Raw genomic sequence first — 16,264 nt, forward strand, 5'->3', positions numbered from 1 at the left:
AGGAAAAGAGATTCCACCTGAACATTAGGAGGAACTTCCTGACAGTAAGGGCTGTTCGACAGTGGAATGCACTTCCTCGGAAGGTGATAGAGTCTCCTTCCTTGGAGGTCTTTAAACAGAGGCTGGATGGCCATCTGTCAGGGATGCTTTGATTTGGATTTCCTGCATGGCAGGGGGTTGGACTGGATGGCCCTAGTGGTCTCTTCCAACTCTACGATTCTGATTCTATGATTCTAAGTTTTGCTATAGCATAATACCAGGCTTATACTCATTCCTGCTTCTCCCACGCTGTGTTGTCATCTACCTTTAAGTTCAATAAGCAAGAGGAAACTAGACAGTTGAGGTGATGGGGCTGCACAATGTTGCAGTGCATCTAACAAGAATGGCATCATCTCATAATTTGGTTTTCAAGGAAGTTCAAAGTTAACTGCTGCTTGCCTCCATGAAAAGGATTGAGAAATTTTTTTTCTTTCTGAATTCTTTTAAAATGTGAGAGTTGTCAATGTACTCCTTTCGTTAATCTTCTTTAGACATTCCCATGTGTTTTATTTTAGTGCTACCATCTTTTAAAACTCTTTTCTGAATCTCGTTACAACTTGCTAACATGCTTCTTGAACTGTAGAACTTAAAGCCAAATATGTAACTTCAGATGAGATCAAATCCAACACCATGCAGGTGAGACCAAACACTTCCTGATTTGCTGAACTCTTTTTAGCACAAAGTAAGGTTGAGATTGTCTTTCATGTGATAGCATCACACTGAGAAATGTTTTATTTGATTGTTGTTGTGGTGGTGTGCCTTCAAGTCATTTCCAACTTATGGCAACCTTAAGGCATCATTATCATGGCATTTCTGGGTCTGAAACTGTGTGACTTGTCCAAGGTTACCCAGTGGGTTTCCATGGCTGAGTGGGGAATCAAACTGCATTACAGGTCTGCAATCTCAGTCTGAAGTGTTGGTCCCTAAACATTTATTTATGTATTTATTACTTTTTTTTCCAGTAGTTGTCCTGGAATTATATTTAATACTGTTTGCTCAAGTTTCCAACTGTGAAATCATTTTGAAGGTTTGGTTTACCTGTGTTTTAAGGGCAATTCTTCTCCTATTTTTTATTACATGACAGTCTGATCAATTTGTACTGTCTATTTCTTACGTACAAGCAAAGATTTTGAAAAGCACCAAACCACTCTAGAGTGCACCTAAATATCTCTTTCTGATTCAGTGCTGGTCTGTTTGTTAATAGGACTTGAATCACAGTCCCATTTTTGTGGTATATACTTATCAAGAAGGCCCTTAGTCATAAAATTACATGGTTTATTATGAAGATAGATTGTGCAATTTTTTCAGCTTGATGTAAGCAGCTCAGGGACAACCATATTATTATTTTTTTCAGTGGGTGGGGCACGATTCTGAGCGAAATAACATTTTTTTTAAAAAAGCTGTGTATTCAGTATCATTTAATGTAGTGGCCTTTTGTGATTCACCATAACAGTGTTAGGAAGACTAGGGAACACTGCTTAGATACACTACCAATGCACCTAAAGTATTACAACTTTAAATGTTTGTAACCGTTGCCAATGTGTAGAAATATTGAGCTGACTTGAGACTGAAATAACTGTGACAGATAATCACGTGTTCTTAACCCAGACTTGGAAGTAGAAGGAAACATGCCATCAGCCTGACTACCTTGAGTCAATTTGAATTAAAGGTTCTCATCCACTTTTGGTACTCCCACAAATATGGTAACATAAGAGCTATCCAGACTGGCTGGATTGGGGCCGCAGCAACCTCATGCTGCAGCCCTGATCCAGCCTCTGGAGAGTGCAAGGAGGAGCCGCAAAAAGCAGCTCCTTTTTGCACTCTCCAAGGGGTGTCATAGCTGCGGTGGCATGTTTATGATGCCCTTCAGTGGTACATCATGTGGATGCAGTGCCGAAGGTGTGTCAGGATGGTGCGCACCAAAATGGCACCATGGGGGTGGAGTTAGGGCATCAAGAGTGAGGACGCTGCGCCCTGACTCTGCCCACAAACCGGCACAAAGTGCTGGTCTGTATAGGCCCTTAGTTATTTGCCTGCTTAAATGAATGATGAATGGACTTCCTGAATTGTCTTAAAGACCAAACTAAATACAAGTACTTATATGGATGTCAGTAAAGTCTAAAGTTGTATGTAATGTTTTCTTTTATATGGTATTGTATAATTTCCACAATATTCAATAAAGATTATTTAAAAAAAACTAAATACAAGTAAAAAAAATAAAATAAAAATGCACCAGCTATTATTTGGAGTGAATATTGTCTTTGGTATCAACAAGTATTTTTTTCTCCTAATGCAAACCATAGAGAAAAGGGTCAGATCACACCCACACCCACACCCAACTGCAGCAATCCCATTAATTTTCTGTCCCTCTGGAAAACAATCTGAATATTTAAAAAACACTACACATTAAATATAAAAACATTAAAAGCCAGGTTTAAGGCTTGCAGATTTGGATCTGGTAATGGAAGTGGCCTTAACAGAACCTCTGTAATTTATTTTGACTTGAAATAATTAATGTAGAAAGTTTTGTAAGTTCTGAGCTTCTACTAACATTAAACTATTCTTATAAATTATCTTATTTACAAATAAGTTTTGTCAAAGCATATGCTTCTAGAGCACACACACAGTGAACAAATTAACAAATTTGCCATTAATTCCTTTATGTTGGAGGTCAAAGTTTTAAGGCTCCACCCAAAGAGCAGCTTCCCATTGAGATAATTGTACAATTGGCTGATAGAAAAAGCAGCAACAGAACAGTGACACACTGTTCAGCAAGTTTTTCTTCCTTCTCTCTAATCTCGCATTTCTACAATGCACTCCATATCAGTTCCCACTAATCTCCTGAATTGCCATTTGGACTAGTGATTCAGCCTTCTTGACACTTGAAAACCCATCTCATTTGTAAACACCCTTACTTTATTCATAAGGCTGCTTTCTGTGAGACAGTACATCAATTTCCTTCACACTTGTCTCCTACTAGAAAGAAAAACAATGGAACTCATTTATTTTGCATCAAAGGTGGGCTAATTTCATGCAGCTCTTGGTCCAACTTCAAATATTCTCTGTGAACAATCAGTTGAAATCTCTGCCAAGAGTGATCTATATGTTCCTCCCCTTGGAATCCATTGGCTGGAGAGGAAGGGGAAGGGAGCAGCAGAGAGAATAATGGTAACCCCATTTTGATTGTGGCTCCATCCACTATTCCTTCACAGGTATTCATTTTGAGCTTGTGGCCAACTTATTACCATGAAGGAATGCAGCCCGTGGGGTGGGGATAGTTTCCTTACCCCTATTTTACAGCATCTTAAAAGGGTTACACCTGCTATAGTTCCTTTTTAATGTCAGGCAGCTGAAAGCTGTATTTGAAGCAGATCTTAAGGCTAAATAAACAAACATAAAAATTGGCATAGAAAACACCCTGTTCTCCATAGACAGAAAAAATGGTGGCTGTAGGATCAGAACAAATTGCATTATATAAGCTCACACTGTTTCTCCATCTAGCCTGACAGTCTCAACATAAAAAGAAATCTGTTAAAAATTCAGTACTGTAATATAACAGTTAAATTCAATTGGATGTATTTCAATTATATATACAGTATATTTACTTTTAAAATGTGTATTTATTAATTGGCACAGTCTAGTCTGTTAGTGGCTACTCCGCATTTCCAGTAGAGATCTTTGCCATCAATGGCTAGCTGACATTTTGTTAACTGGAGATGCCAAGAACTGAACCCAGGACCTTACCCATTCAAACAACAGGTTCTAACGCTAAGCCATGGTACTACCCCCACCAAGCAGAGTTTTGAAGCAGTGTTACAGGTAGCATGTTATTTTATTTTTTTAAGTAACATTGATCCAAAACACACTGCAGAAATAATCCAGTTTGAAACCACTTTAACTGCCCTGGCTCAGTGCTAGGGATTCCTGGGAATTGTAGTTTAATGTGGCATCAGAGCTCTTTGACAGAGGTTAAATCTCTCACAAAAGTAGAGTTCCTTGAATTCCCTAGCATTGAGCCAGAGCAGTTAAAGCAGTCTCAAACTAGATTATTTCTGTAGTGTGTTTTGGACCACATAACAATTAACTTATTCTTCTTAAAATGTTGCTTTGGAGGATGGGAAGGATTTTTGTATTTTTAAAATGCATTAAAATCTCTAAAATGCACTTCATTAACATACCATTTTCCATAACACAAAGTAACAGGTAATGAATGACTTCTATGAAATGGTATTTCAAGCTATGCCCTTGCATTTCCCTGCCCTCATATGTATCTTTAAAATATGTCATCTCCGGCAGTATATGTATGTATATGGTCTACATGGCATTTCATACATAAGATCTGTGCAGGAATTGTGTAATGTAGGGCACTGAAGCTTTGATTTCATTCCTCCCTGCAAGAACGCCTGAGCTTCAGTCAGGACACACACAGCTAGGAAAGAAAAGTGAACATCATTTTCTGTTTTGTTCAGAGTTCTTTGTGCTGAGCTGTTAAGTAGCTTGGTTCCAGATGTACAGTTTTCATAACATAAGAAAGTGGTTGTAGTTATATATGGCTCCAGGAAGAGACTGAATTAAGAATATCCTATCGGCAATTTCACATAAAGAGAAAAATCAATAACAGGTATTTATTTAGTGTTCCTCTGTGTCTCTGAAGGAAGTTAATGAATTTTGATCTATTTTTGCAATTTTCTAAGTGCAACAAAGCAAGCTTCTTTCTATTCAAGAGCACCTGCTTGTGCAAAATGCCCCTTCTTATCGACTCCTCCTGATCTGGTAACATCAGATATTATTTGCTGGGATATTTTCCAATTTTGTTTAGCTTGCTGCTATTTATAAAGTGAAACTGCAGACAAGGAGTGGCAGGTTACACAGTTCAAATGGCAATGTGCCTGCTGTAAATCAGCAATTCCCCCAAGATTATCTAGAGAAAGATTTGATTACCCAAGATGCTAAAAATAAGATCCCTTCTCCTCAATAAATCAATATCAATAGAAGGGATATCATCCAAAAACACAAGAGCTTTGAACAGTTACTGTTGTGTGCTAGAACACCTAGAAGACGTTCAACCTCTTTCAAAAGTAGTCAAATTAAAGAATCTGGCTCCACTTCCCCCCCCTTTTCTTTACTATTTATTTTGTATCACTACTACAAACACAAGAGAGCAAATAGTATTCACAAACAGGACCATTATGTACAGCAACTCTGAGACACAAATGAAACATTTTGCCAAATAACAAAGCTCCTATTTTTCAAATAATTTATATTTGGGATATTGTCTGGTGCTTTAAGACAAACACAAGGATGGGCTAGGTTTGCAGACGAGAAACAATCCCGCAATCCTCTGGGTGGATGCAGCAACAAAAATGTGTCTCAGATATGAGTCCTCAAACTATCCAGGGGCAGAGAATGCAGTAACAGTTTAAAGGGCAAGGACACATTTGGATTACAAACAAAAGGGTGACGCATCTTTAGGATTTTTCCAAAAGGAATGGAAAGCGATTGTGAACACTGCACTGAATGAACAGCTGATACTTTCATGTTTCAGTGTGTGGGTGTGAATCACTACTAATCCTAGTGTTCTGAAAGATCAGAACAAGTAACACTGCAGTTGTAGATTACTGTTTATCACATCTAACCCCTGCACTAGTAAAACCTTATTTCAAATGCTTCTTGTTCAAAATAGTGATCCAAATTAAAGATACAGAATTCAAGATAACACTTACTTTAACAAGTATTACCTTTGGGTAGTTTCCTGTTGGTCTTTCTGCTTACTACAGACAAGGTCAGAATGAGGCTGGAATTTTTACAGGTAGAGTTAATGCCACCACTTTAGGTAAGGCAGTGGCAGTATACTGAAATCATGTCTAATGCTTGGAGTGCTGTTTGGAAAGATAATCACACAGCCTGAGAACCAGTGTGGCACAGTGGTTTGAGAGAGTTGGACTATGACTCTGGAGGCCAGGGTTTGGCTCTCACCTGGCCATGAAACCCACTGGGTGGGCAAGTCTCATTCTCTCAGCCTCAAAGAAAGGCAATGGGAAACCTCCTCTGAACAAATCTTGTCAAGAAAACCCCATGATAGGTTCTCCTTAGGCAGGCCCGGCTCGTCCATATAGGCAAACTAGGCAGCCACCTAGGGCGGCAAAATTTAAGGGCAGCTTGGCGGCTTTTTTTTATAATTGGTTGTGTAATTAAACAATATTAAAGTGAAAACTCATTACAGCAAGTGATATAAAAGCAAACTACCATATGATGGTTTCTTTATACAATGGCCAAAACATAAATGTGCGCCCCCCCCCCCATGTCCATGATACAGCCACATGGTACATCATCCACCTTCCACATGCGCCTAGAATGTAACTTCAAGGTCAACACCCCCCTTGCCTCTCACCACCTACCTGCCTTACCCTTGGTGCCACAACACCGAATGCCAGTCGCCAGTCATCTTGAGTTTACTGTTTACAACAAACAAACTAGTCTGTTTTCATGTTTTGCATTTTTGGTAGTAGTGATCATGCAATAGTGTTTCAGTGTTTGCATTTGATTTTGAATGTTTGCCTAGTACGTTTAATACTGTGTTGCATTCTTACGACAAGTTTTAAACTAAGTAAAGAGGAAGTTTTAGTTGTTTAGGTGAGTACTCTATTTATTATTACATTATTTTAGGGGATGGGGGGGGGGCGCACAGCCACCCTGTATCCTATGTCTTTTATCATTACATAATCAGAAATCAGAAAAAGAATATTGTTCTATAAGGCAATAAATTAGGCTACAGAGACAATACAAACAGAAGGCTAAAACTTTAACAAAAGGAGACAAATTACTTATATTGACTAAACACTCCAACCTAGACAATAAAGTAATACAAAACACTATTTTCCTGTGTTTTTTATTGAAACTTCATTCCAAATGTCACAGCAATAAAAAACGTTTTTAACCTGTAAAAACCTATTTGGGTTTTTGACTAATTCTCAATACTGCGACGACAGATTGGAACGTAAGTTTTATGTCATGTTTAGCTTTAACAAATGAAACAGCAGAAGGGGTGAAAATAATTATGAAGGGCGACAGGGGGTGTCAAAATATTTCTCGCCTAGGGTGGCCAAATACCTAGAGCCAGCCCTGTCCTTAGGGCTGCCATAAGTTGGAAAAGATTTGAAGGCACACCACACACACACACACACACACACACTGCTTTTCATCTAGAACCAAACATAAAACTTATAGAAGTAATAAAGGCAACTTGTCAGAGATGATAATTTGTCTAGGGCAGTGGCCCCATATTTTTTTTTTTTTGGCTGTCACCTTTCCTCTTCAGTGACAATCGTAATGCCCAACCCCCGACACCTATCCCAGGACAAGGAACATGGGGAGGCTGCTTTCTCTCTGCTTCCACCATTCCTGCTTTCTTCAGCAGCCAGCTGGCCAACGGTGCCTACCTAGCCATAGACTACGACTCTGGAGATCTTAGGTTCAATTCCCTAAGCAGCCAGGAAACCTGTGGGGTGATCTTGGACAAGTCACATGCTCTCAGCCTTTAACTTTTCAAAATTGTTTAATTGTTTTTTAAACTTTGTACTTAATTTTAAAGCTTTGTATTATTTTTAACTTGTACTGTTTCACATTTTTTTAGCCGCTTTGAGTCCCTATACCAGAGGTAAGGCAGGATCATCATCATCATCATCATCATCATCATCATCATCATCATCATCATCATCATGCAAACCACTTCTGAACAAAACTTGCCAAGAAAAAACAATGATGGGTTCATTTTAGGGTTGCAATAAGTTGGAAATGACTTGAAGGCACACACACTCAAATTTTGTTTCAAGATGCTCTGTTGAACAATAACCTCCCAGGATGACTCTACAAATCCCACTTTTGCTTCAGGATTTAAATGCCATTTTGTATGAAAGTGGAAATACTTCAGAGAAATGCTAGGAGGTTTTCTCATTCACAAAAAATCTAGAGGCTTGTCCAAGAGCACATGTACCAAGGCTACAACCCTACAAAAATAATTCAAGTTTCATTGTAAAACTCACCTCCAAGTGACAAGGATTTGGTCTAAATTCAGTGGCTAGTCACACCCAGAAGACTCATTTATTCACAATGTATTTATTGTAAGATACTATACCTAGCCAAAGAAATAATAAAAATGAAATGCACAGATATAGGATGGGTGTCACCTGGCTTGATAACAGAATACGTGAAAGGGATCTAGGATTCTAGTAGAACACAAACCAAACGTGTCAAACAGTGTAATGTGGTAGCTAAAAAAGTGAATGCAATTCTAGTGCCACTCTATTCTGTTTTGGTCAGACCTCAGTTGGAATACTGTGTCCAGATCTGGGTACAATTCAAGAAGGACAATGACAAGCTGAAGCATGTTCAGAGGAGGACAACCAAAATAGTGAAAGATCTGAAAACCATGCCCTATGAGGAGTAGCTTAAGGAGCTAGGTATGGTTATCCTGGAGAAGAAAAGCTTAACAAGTGACATGATTTGTTGTTTATACTGACTTATGGTGACCCTAAGGCAACCCTATGATTTTTTTTTATTATAGCCATGTTTAATTATTTGAAGAGATGTTGTATTGAGGGTCGAGTAAGCTTATTTTCTGTGGCTCCAGAGGTTAGGACATGGAGCAATGGATTCAAATTAGAGTAAAAGAGATTCCACCTCAATTTTAGGAAGAATCTCCTGTCAGTAAGAGCTGTCAGACAGTGGAATATGCTGTCTCAAGAGTGTGTGGAGTCTCTTTCTTTGGAGGTTTTAAAATACAGGCTGGATGGCCATTTGTCAAGAGCGATTTGATTTCTGCATGCAGGGGGTTGGACTGAATGACCCTTATGGTCTCTTCCAACTTGTATGATTCTACGACAATGAGATTTGCACAACTGTTGATATGCCATGCAGCAACTGCTTCAGTATGTCTACTCTTTTTGGGACTAACCATTCGGTTTATGCCTTAAAATTGTTTTTTCTATGTAAAAATTCACAGCATCAGCCATAGATGGAAAACAAGCTCTTGGCTTTTTTTCAAAACCATCATTTTCAGCTGGCTATTTACTGTATATTATTGTCATGTATAGTTTCACACCTCATTCTCTGTCTCTCACTACTAATTTATATCCTATTTTCCACTTTGGTTGTGTCTCAAGTTACACTGAGGTAAGTGGTTTAGAATACAGGGTAGATTGTAATAGCTAGAATGTCACCCAATATTAGATACCATTTATGCTTAACCTCACAGAAGACAATGTGGACACCAATACATTGTAACATTCAAAGGCCATGAGACCAAAGACCACACAAGCAAGGAACAAGATCACTGGTACTGCCTGCACAGGAAAACCATTAATGCAAGAATTTTGCTGAGACCCATTTAATTTCATAGATAATGGAGTGATACAGTTAGAATTGTTTTCAGGCAGAGACAGTCCTAAGCATAATAACTGGGAGGGTGAAAAGATTCCCCAATGTTTACAGAACAGATGCTGAAGCTTAATCATCTATTAATTCATGAAATTTGAGATTAGCAGACAATAGTAGTGCACTAATGCATTGCAGACAAGTCCTTTGTCCAGAAACCTGGGCAGGATTTAGATTTAAATGATTTTTCTGCAAATATTTGATTAAGAACGTCCAGTGAACTCTAAGGCAGGTTAAAACACTGACAGTGTACCTGCCAGCTTGGATTGAGAGAAGCTTTGAAATGGTGCCAAGAACAACAGCTTGTGGGTTGAAGTGTTATGTTGCATAACCCATGTGGTAACAGAAGACAAGGATATAGTAACAGCTTTAAAAGATGCTACTGGCTGTATACACAGATATTCTATTTACAGAGAAGGTGAAACAAAAAATAAATAAATCTAATTATACATAATTGAAAGAAGGGAACTAATTGGTATCATAATGACACCACTGATCTGTGAAAGCCATACTGCAGGATGGAGACATGACGCTGTTACTGTGCAAAAATAAACTAGACTGTTATGTGTATGATTACAAAATGAACCTCATTGCTTGCTGTGCATGAGCTGCAATGTTTTTGAAACTTGCTTTCACTATGTATAGCCAAAACCTTCAGGAGAGGCAAAGATTCAAAATGTATTTGTCAAATAAGGGATAAGATTAGAAAGAAGCTGCATGAATAAGATAACGCTCTAATAATCATACATTCAGATAAGCATATATACATCTACACACTGGCTCTCTGATACTAGCATGGAAGGGTTTACTTGAGTGTATCTACAGACGCAACCTGTCAGTCAACTGAAATTTCATTACAATATCTAATATTACACTAAATTAGATCTAGATAATTACTTTAAAAAATCAAGGGCTAGAGATTTCCTCCCTTACCTCCCCAATGTTAGCTCTGCTCTACAATGAAGGAAACATCTGGAAGAGAGCAGCATCTCAAGGGTAGATCACCACACAGTACAGATTGGAAATTGTAATCAAGGCCAGGAGACTCTGAAGCCTTGCTGAATTCTACTACACCTCTTTGAAATGGGTCCATAATGTTGTTGGACTTCTAGTACACGCCTGATTGAAATGTCTTGAAAATGACCAATAGGAAGTGTGTCACCATTGCACCCCTACCATAGTTCTTTTCAGTCCAATTTGCATTACACAACAAGGATGCAAACGGAATGATAAGACCTGGCCAAAGCACTAATCAATCCAGGCCATAGTGCCAGCAAAACATTCTGGATCATCTTGTGATGGCAATTTACCCTAGATCACAACACTACAATAGACAGTATCGTTGTGCCCAGTCCTAAATATATTTTTGGCAGCAAAGGACTCTTTGGACAGGTGCCAGGTATACACAATTCTTCAAATGAAAACTCACAGCAGATCAGTGTTACAAACCAAACAAGGTATGAAAAACATTGTAAATATCATTGTTAACATATATATTTAGGATTCATGCAGAGTGAATGCTATGCTCCACGGTTTGTTCTAAACAAGAACTTTACAAGAACTTGGTATTTATTATTTGTCAGCACCATGCATGCAGCTATTTATGCATGGCAAGATGACCTTAGCAGTTTGGATTCTTTAGAGACGGTCCACCCATGCTTTGAAATAAAAAACAAAAAAGGAAAATCCTACTTCTTTTGAATAATTTCAACTGCATCAGTTAACTATAGTAATTCATTTGTGTAGAGAAGCGCTCTGAAATAATATAGTGTAGTATTTTTGAAGCACAAGCTGTTTCATTTCCTATGTATCCTTTGAAATTTCCTTTTCAGTTGAAAACACTTACTTAAGATGGTCAAATGCCAAGCAACAGCTTGGGAGAAAATCACCACAGACATGTTTCTGTGAATATCAAAGCCTTATGACTTATTTTACACATTGTGAGTTTATTAAGTGGTCATATTCTTATGGGGAAAATGCACACAAGAGCCTCCCAGGTCTATTTTTCCATGAGAAGGTTGCAACAAAAATAATGAGAAATAGTATAATTGGGCAAGATTAATTTATAGTTTAATATAAAATGAAAACACAATACAAAGCCAAGAGCTAGTCTGTTTAAAAACAAGATTTTTTTAAAAAAAATTAATTTTTAGGATAGGACCAAGAGCAAGAAGGCAATGATCTACACTGCCCCACCCAACTTGGCTCCAGATCCCTGTTTCGCTTTTCACATGCAGATGTGATTTATTCCACACACAAGCTTCAAGGTACATTAGCAGCAACCTCTACTGGACAGAGAGAGGAGTGTCTTTCAACACTGTACTAACTAGAGGTGCTAGATGATGCAAGGCCTCATGCTCACAGGATGGATCCACAACAATCCTGATCTTAGGACTCTCCTATGCCCCATCACAGATTAAGGGATGGAGAGATGAAAGGAAATAGATTTTTAAATCTATGGCACTTACATAATTTATAATACTTCAAGCATTGGTCTCATAAATAAGAGTATAAAAATTGCTCATGCTAAGCAATTAAAAATGTTCCCATCCAACATGCTCATTCTAAAACTACTGACAGCAACTGATGCCTGTCAGTTGTGGTCAAGTTCATTTTGGTCAGCTTCATTTATTATTTTTATGACCTTACTGAAAACCCTACTAAGAGGTTTCTGAGAAGTGTCTCTTGTTATGTTTAAAATAATTCTACATAACAGTGTAAGATTGTCTAAGGCAATGCTTGGCCAACATTTCCCCCTAAAGAACATTTGTATTCCTGCAATATCATTAGTATATAATAAAAGTGCAATTAAAATTGGGGACTAGATGGGTTGAATTTGGTCATTTTAAAAAAATCATTATTTTGCAGCCAACTATTAATCAGTTGTCCATTCTGTACTTTGGAAAAGCAACAATGAAAACAATAAGGCCTGTAGGAACAACAATGTGGAGTGCAGAACTGCATTAAGATCAGAGTTCACATTTGAATGCACAGAGCTTGTCCACTCCCACCAAAATCCACAAAGTGCTTGTTTCCCTCCCCCCGCCCCCAGTTACAAAAAACATGGCAAATTTTTGCTTACAAAAACTATGAAATATCAAGTCTTACAATCTGTACGTTGGAGTCTCTCCCACAAGGCTAAAGCAGAAATTAAAGATGATTCCCTCCGAGTACAAAAGTTAGTCCATAAACAAACAGTCTGACAGCATGACCATTGCAGTCTCCTCAGCATGTATAAATATGCCAGGGCCAGTCCGTTTTGGGGTCTATGAACATCAGGCAGACAGGATTCCGATACCAGTAAGATATACTCAAAACAAACCCTTAACGTCCAAGGCCAAGTACTTCATAAAATACTATAGTATATCAGTCAACAGCAGCTACGCTTTGTCACTGAAGGCTGTCTTCTAAGTTTGAAGCCCTTACCACTAGATGGGGGGTTGGTATCTGTTGAAGGAATTCTCCGACCTAGAGAGAGAGAGAGAGAGAGAGAGAGAGAGAGAGAGAGGGGTGGGCGGGGTGGGTGGGAGAGCCATTTTATTAAGATAAGCCAGAAACAGGGTACTTAATATTTTCAGTTGCAGTGCTAAAAATGACTGGCACAAAATCATTTGCAAGCAGATTGGATATTTCCTATAAAATATGCAACTTCTTTGGTAGTCTATAATACTGCACAGTTTTAAAGGACTAAAATATTAACAGTTTCCTAAATATTAAAGTATGTTTTCTAAGTACATTAAGCATCTGTGCACATATGGGTCTGTGCCTGTGTAGAGCATGACTTCAGAACTTTCTAGAATCTAGAGCTTTTGGCAGTAGCCATGCTTGATCTCCTTTACTCAATCTCCTCAGTTCAAAGGGATGAATGAGAAAATGGTAGATGAAAATAAAGCCCACCAATATGCCTTCCTAGCTGAGGATTTCTTGAGCCCCTTAAATGGTTCCTTCATTCTGTTGGATGAAGTGTCACTATGTCTCTCAATGGAAAATTGAAAGTCTGTCGAAGTAAACTATGCTGTAACATGAGGAACTTTGTAGAAGATACTCTAGTATTATTTGATGAGAATGCAAAAACATTGCCTAGCACAAAAAGTAGCTATCACACTATAAGTTGTTCTCAGCTCAACAAATTTTGGAAACCACCTTGGTGAATGAAGAGAATTGGAGAAACATATACAGAAAGAGACCAGTCCATATGTTAACAGAAGGCATGTCCCAACATACTTGGCCATGACCCACTCAGTGGGGAAAGTGTTTGTTCACTTGTGAAGTGAACATGTTCATAGCTGACATGTCAGCACTGAAACAGTCTGTTTCAGAGAATGAGACTGAAATGAGACTGTTCATGTGTCATGGTCTCAGACCTGCTGAGATGATTCACTTATTGATTACTTTTCCCAGTGACATGGATGGTGATTAGAAAGATTCAGTAGTGAATGCACCATAGTCAGAGGTGCAATGTGAATAAATGAAGGGTCCTTGAATTGACAGTGATCTGTTTGTATAGTTTGACTCTTGTTGCATCACTGGATCTCTCAGAAGGCTTTCCATACTCAGGGCTGAAACAGACAACCCTGAAGGGGCGGCTTGATGCCGCCCCTTTGATCGCCAGATCAGGGCTGAGACAACCACACACCATGGCCCCGATCCAGCTTTTCACCAGCCCCTCCCCCCAAAAAAGCGGCAGAAAGCTGCTCCTTTTGAGCCCGTTAGATAATCTTCAGAAGCTAAGGAGAACATTCATAACAGGACAAACCATCTTCCATATGGAAACTGTGGCAATGTCCTTTCCAACCTATATTGGATTACTGTCATCACGCCCAATAGGTACAAAACTGTTCATGTAGGCACAGTAGCCTGGTGAATTGTGTAGCTAGACAAACAGTCCATGAGGCCTTGTCTTTCAGATGTACTATAAAGGCAGAAAGGAGGCCCTATAATGGCAATGCCTTACCATTAGAGACAACTACAACTTGCTGGAGTTAATAAAAAGTCCCAGTTTGTGCAGTAGTGATAGAAAAACATCTGGCGTTGGCAGGAATGAGGCCTGGAAAGACCTACTAATAACCAATCATCTGTACTGATGAAGACAAGCTTTTTTTTGGAGTTGGAGGTCTGCTGCCATAAAGGCTATTCCTTTCCTCAACACATGAGGGATTACTGAAAATTCAAAAGGCAATAGGAAGAACTAGAACTAGTCTTCTCCAGGTAAGAAGTAGAGATATTTCATGTGTCTATGATAGAAGGTCACTTGGAACTAGGTGGCAAATCAATATCCATATCACAGCAGATGAGCATTACAAAATGTTCTTTGATATTGAAGTGATTGACATCTCTCAGGTCCAGGACAAATCTGAGAGTGCTTCTCTGTCTGGGAAGAGTGAAGTGATAGAAATGGAATCCTGTGGTCTGCTCTGTTGGAAGGAGATGCTGTACACTTCTTTTGGGTGTAACCTGTTGATCTCTTCACATGGTGGGTGGGGGGATAATATGTTGGAAGAATGGGAAAAAAAACCCATTGGGAGGCAGAGCATCAAGCTGCATCATATAATAATACTGAATTATAGAGAGAACTCAGCTAGGCTTTGGAACACCAAGGTGCAAGAGAATTTCAGATAGATTTCAGAATGTAATGTAGCAGTGTGGTACCAAACTTTCTTTAAACGAAATGCACAGATATAGGATGGGGGACACCTGGCTGAATGAAACTACGTGTGAAAGGGATCTACAAGTTGAACATGAGTCAACAGTGTGATGCGGCAGTTAACAAGGCCAATGCGATTTTAGGCTGCATCAATAGAAGTATAGTGTCTAGTTCAAGGGAAGTAATAGTCCCCCTCTATTCTGATCTGGTCAGGCCCCACCTGGAATACTGTGTCCAGTTTTGGGCACCACAATTCAAAAAGGATGTGGAGAAACTGGAGTGTCCAAAGGAGGGCAACTAAAATGGTGAAGGGTCTGGAAACCATGCCCTATGAGGAATGCCTTAGGGAGCTGGATATGTTTAGCCTAGAGAAGAGAAGGTTAAGAGGTGATATGATAGCCCTGTTTAAATATTTGAAGGGATGTCATATTGAGGAGGGAGCAAGCTTGTTTTCTGCTGCTCCAGAGACTAGAACGTGGAACCATGGATGCAAACTGCAGGAAAAGGGATTCCACCTCAACATTAGGAGGAACTTCCTGACAGTAAGGGCTGTTCGACAGTGGAACAAACTCTCTTGGAGTGTGGTGGAGTCTCCTTCCTTAGAGATCTTCAAACAGAGGCTGGATGGCCATTTGTTGGGGATGCTTTGATTTAGATTTCCTGTATGGCAGGGGGTTGGACTGGATGGCCCTTGTAGTTTCTTCCAACTCTATGATTCTATGTGTGGCCTGTACTTAGGCTAACCATACTGAGACCATCAAAACCAACACTGTCAGTACCATGGAAGGAGCAACATGAAGTGACAATACTATTTGAAATGTTGTTCCTGGGATCATGGACTGTTGGAAGTCAAGCAGCACAGATACAGCTGAGGTCACTTGAGAGAGAGAGAGAGAGAGAGAGAGAGAGAGAGAGAGAGAGAGAGAGAGAGAGAGAGAGGAATCGTAGGATATTCTCTGCAGATGCAAAATGCAGACCATAGCGATTTACACCACAGCAAGTGCAGAATCCAGACAACAGTGGCTATTGTAAGATGGTGAAAAGTGATGATGATGCCACAACTAGCTACAGTATGATGGGCTTTGAGAGCAGTATATGATAAGAAGGACTGGTCACAGTACGAACTGAGATAGTAATAGGAACGTGGAT

At 39.2% G+C, this 16,264-nt stretch overlaps 1 protein-coding gene across 2 annotated transcripts in view; it reads right to left on the bottom strand.

Annotated features, from left to right (window-relative positions):
• Nucleotides 1-16,264, bottom strand: part of LOC149315612 (ras-related protein Rab-22A) — a 48,077-nt gene that overhangs the window by 4,200 nt on the left and 27,613 nt on the right. The window contains exon 7 of one of the 2 annotated variants that reach the window (XM_089513743.1): nt 12,898-12,939. In XM_089513743.1, the coding sequence (XP_089369869.1) occupies nt 12,898-12,939 (42 nt within the window). Of the gene's footprint in view, nt 1-11,524; nt 12,940-16,264 lie in introns of those variants that run through there. The other variant, XM_089513742.1, reaches the window with a different exon arrangement.

Source organism: Sceloporus occidentalis, unplaced genomic scaffold, assembly GCF_023333645.1.
Source record: "Sceloporus occidentalis isolate IW3139 unplaced genomic scaffold, rSceOcc1.0.p SCAF_3, whole genome shotgun sequence".
Classification (NCBI taxonomy): Eukaryota; Metazoa; Chordata; class Lepidosauria; order Squamata; family Phrynosomatidae; genus Sceloporus; species Sceloporus occidentalis.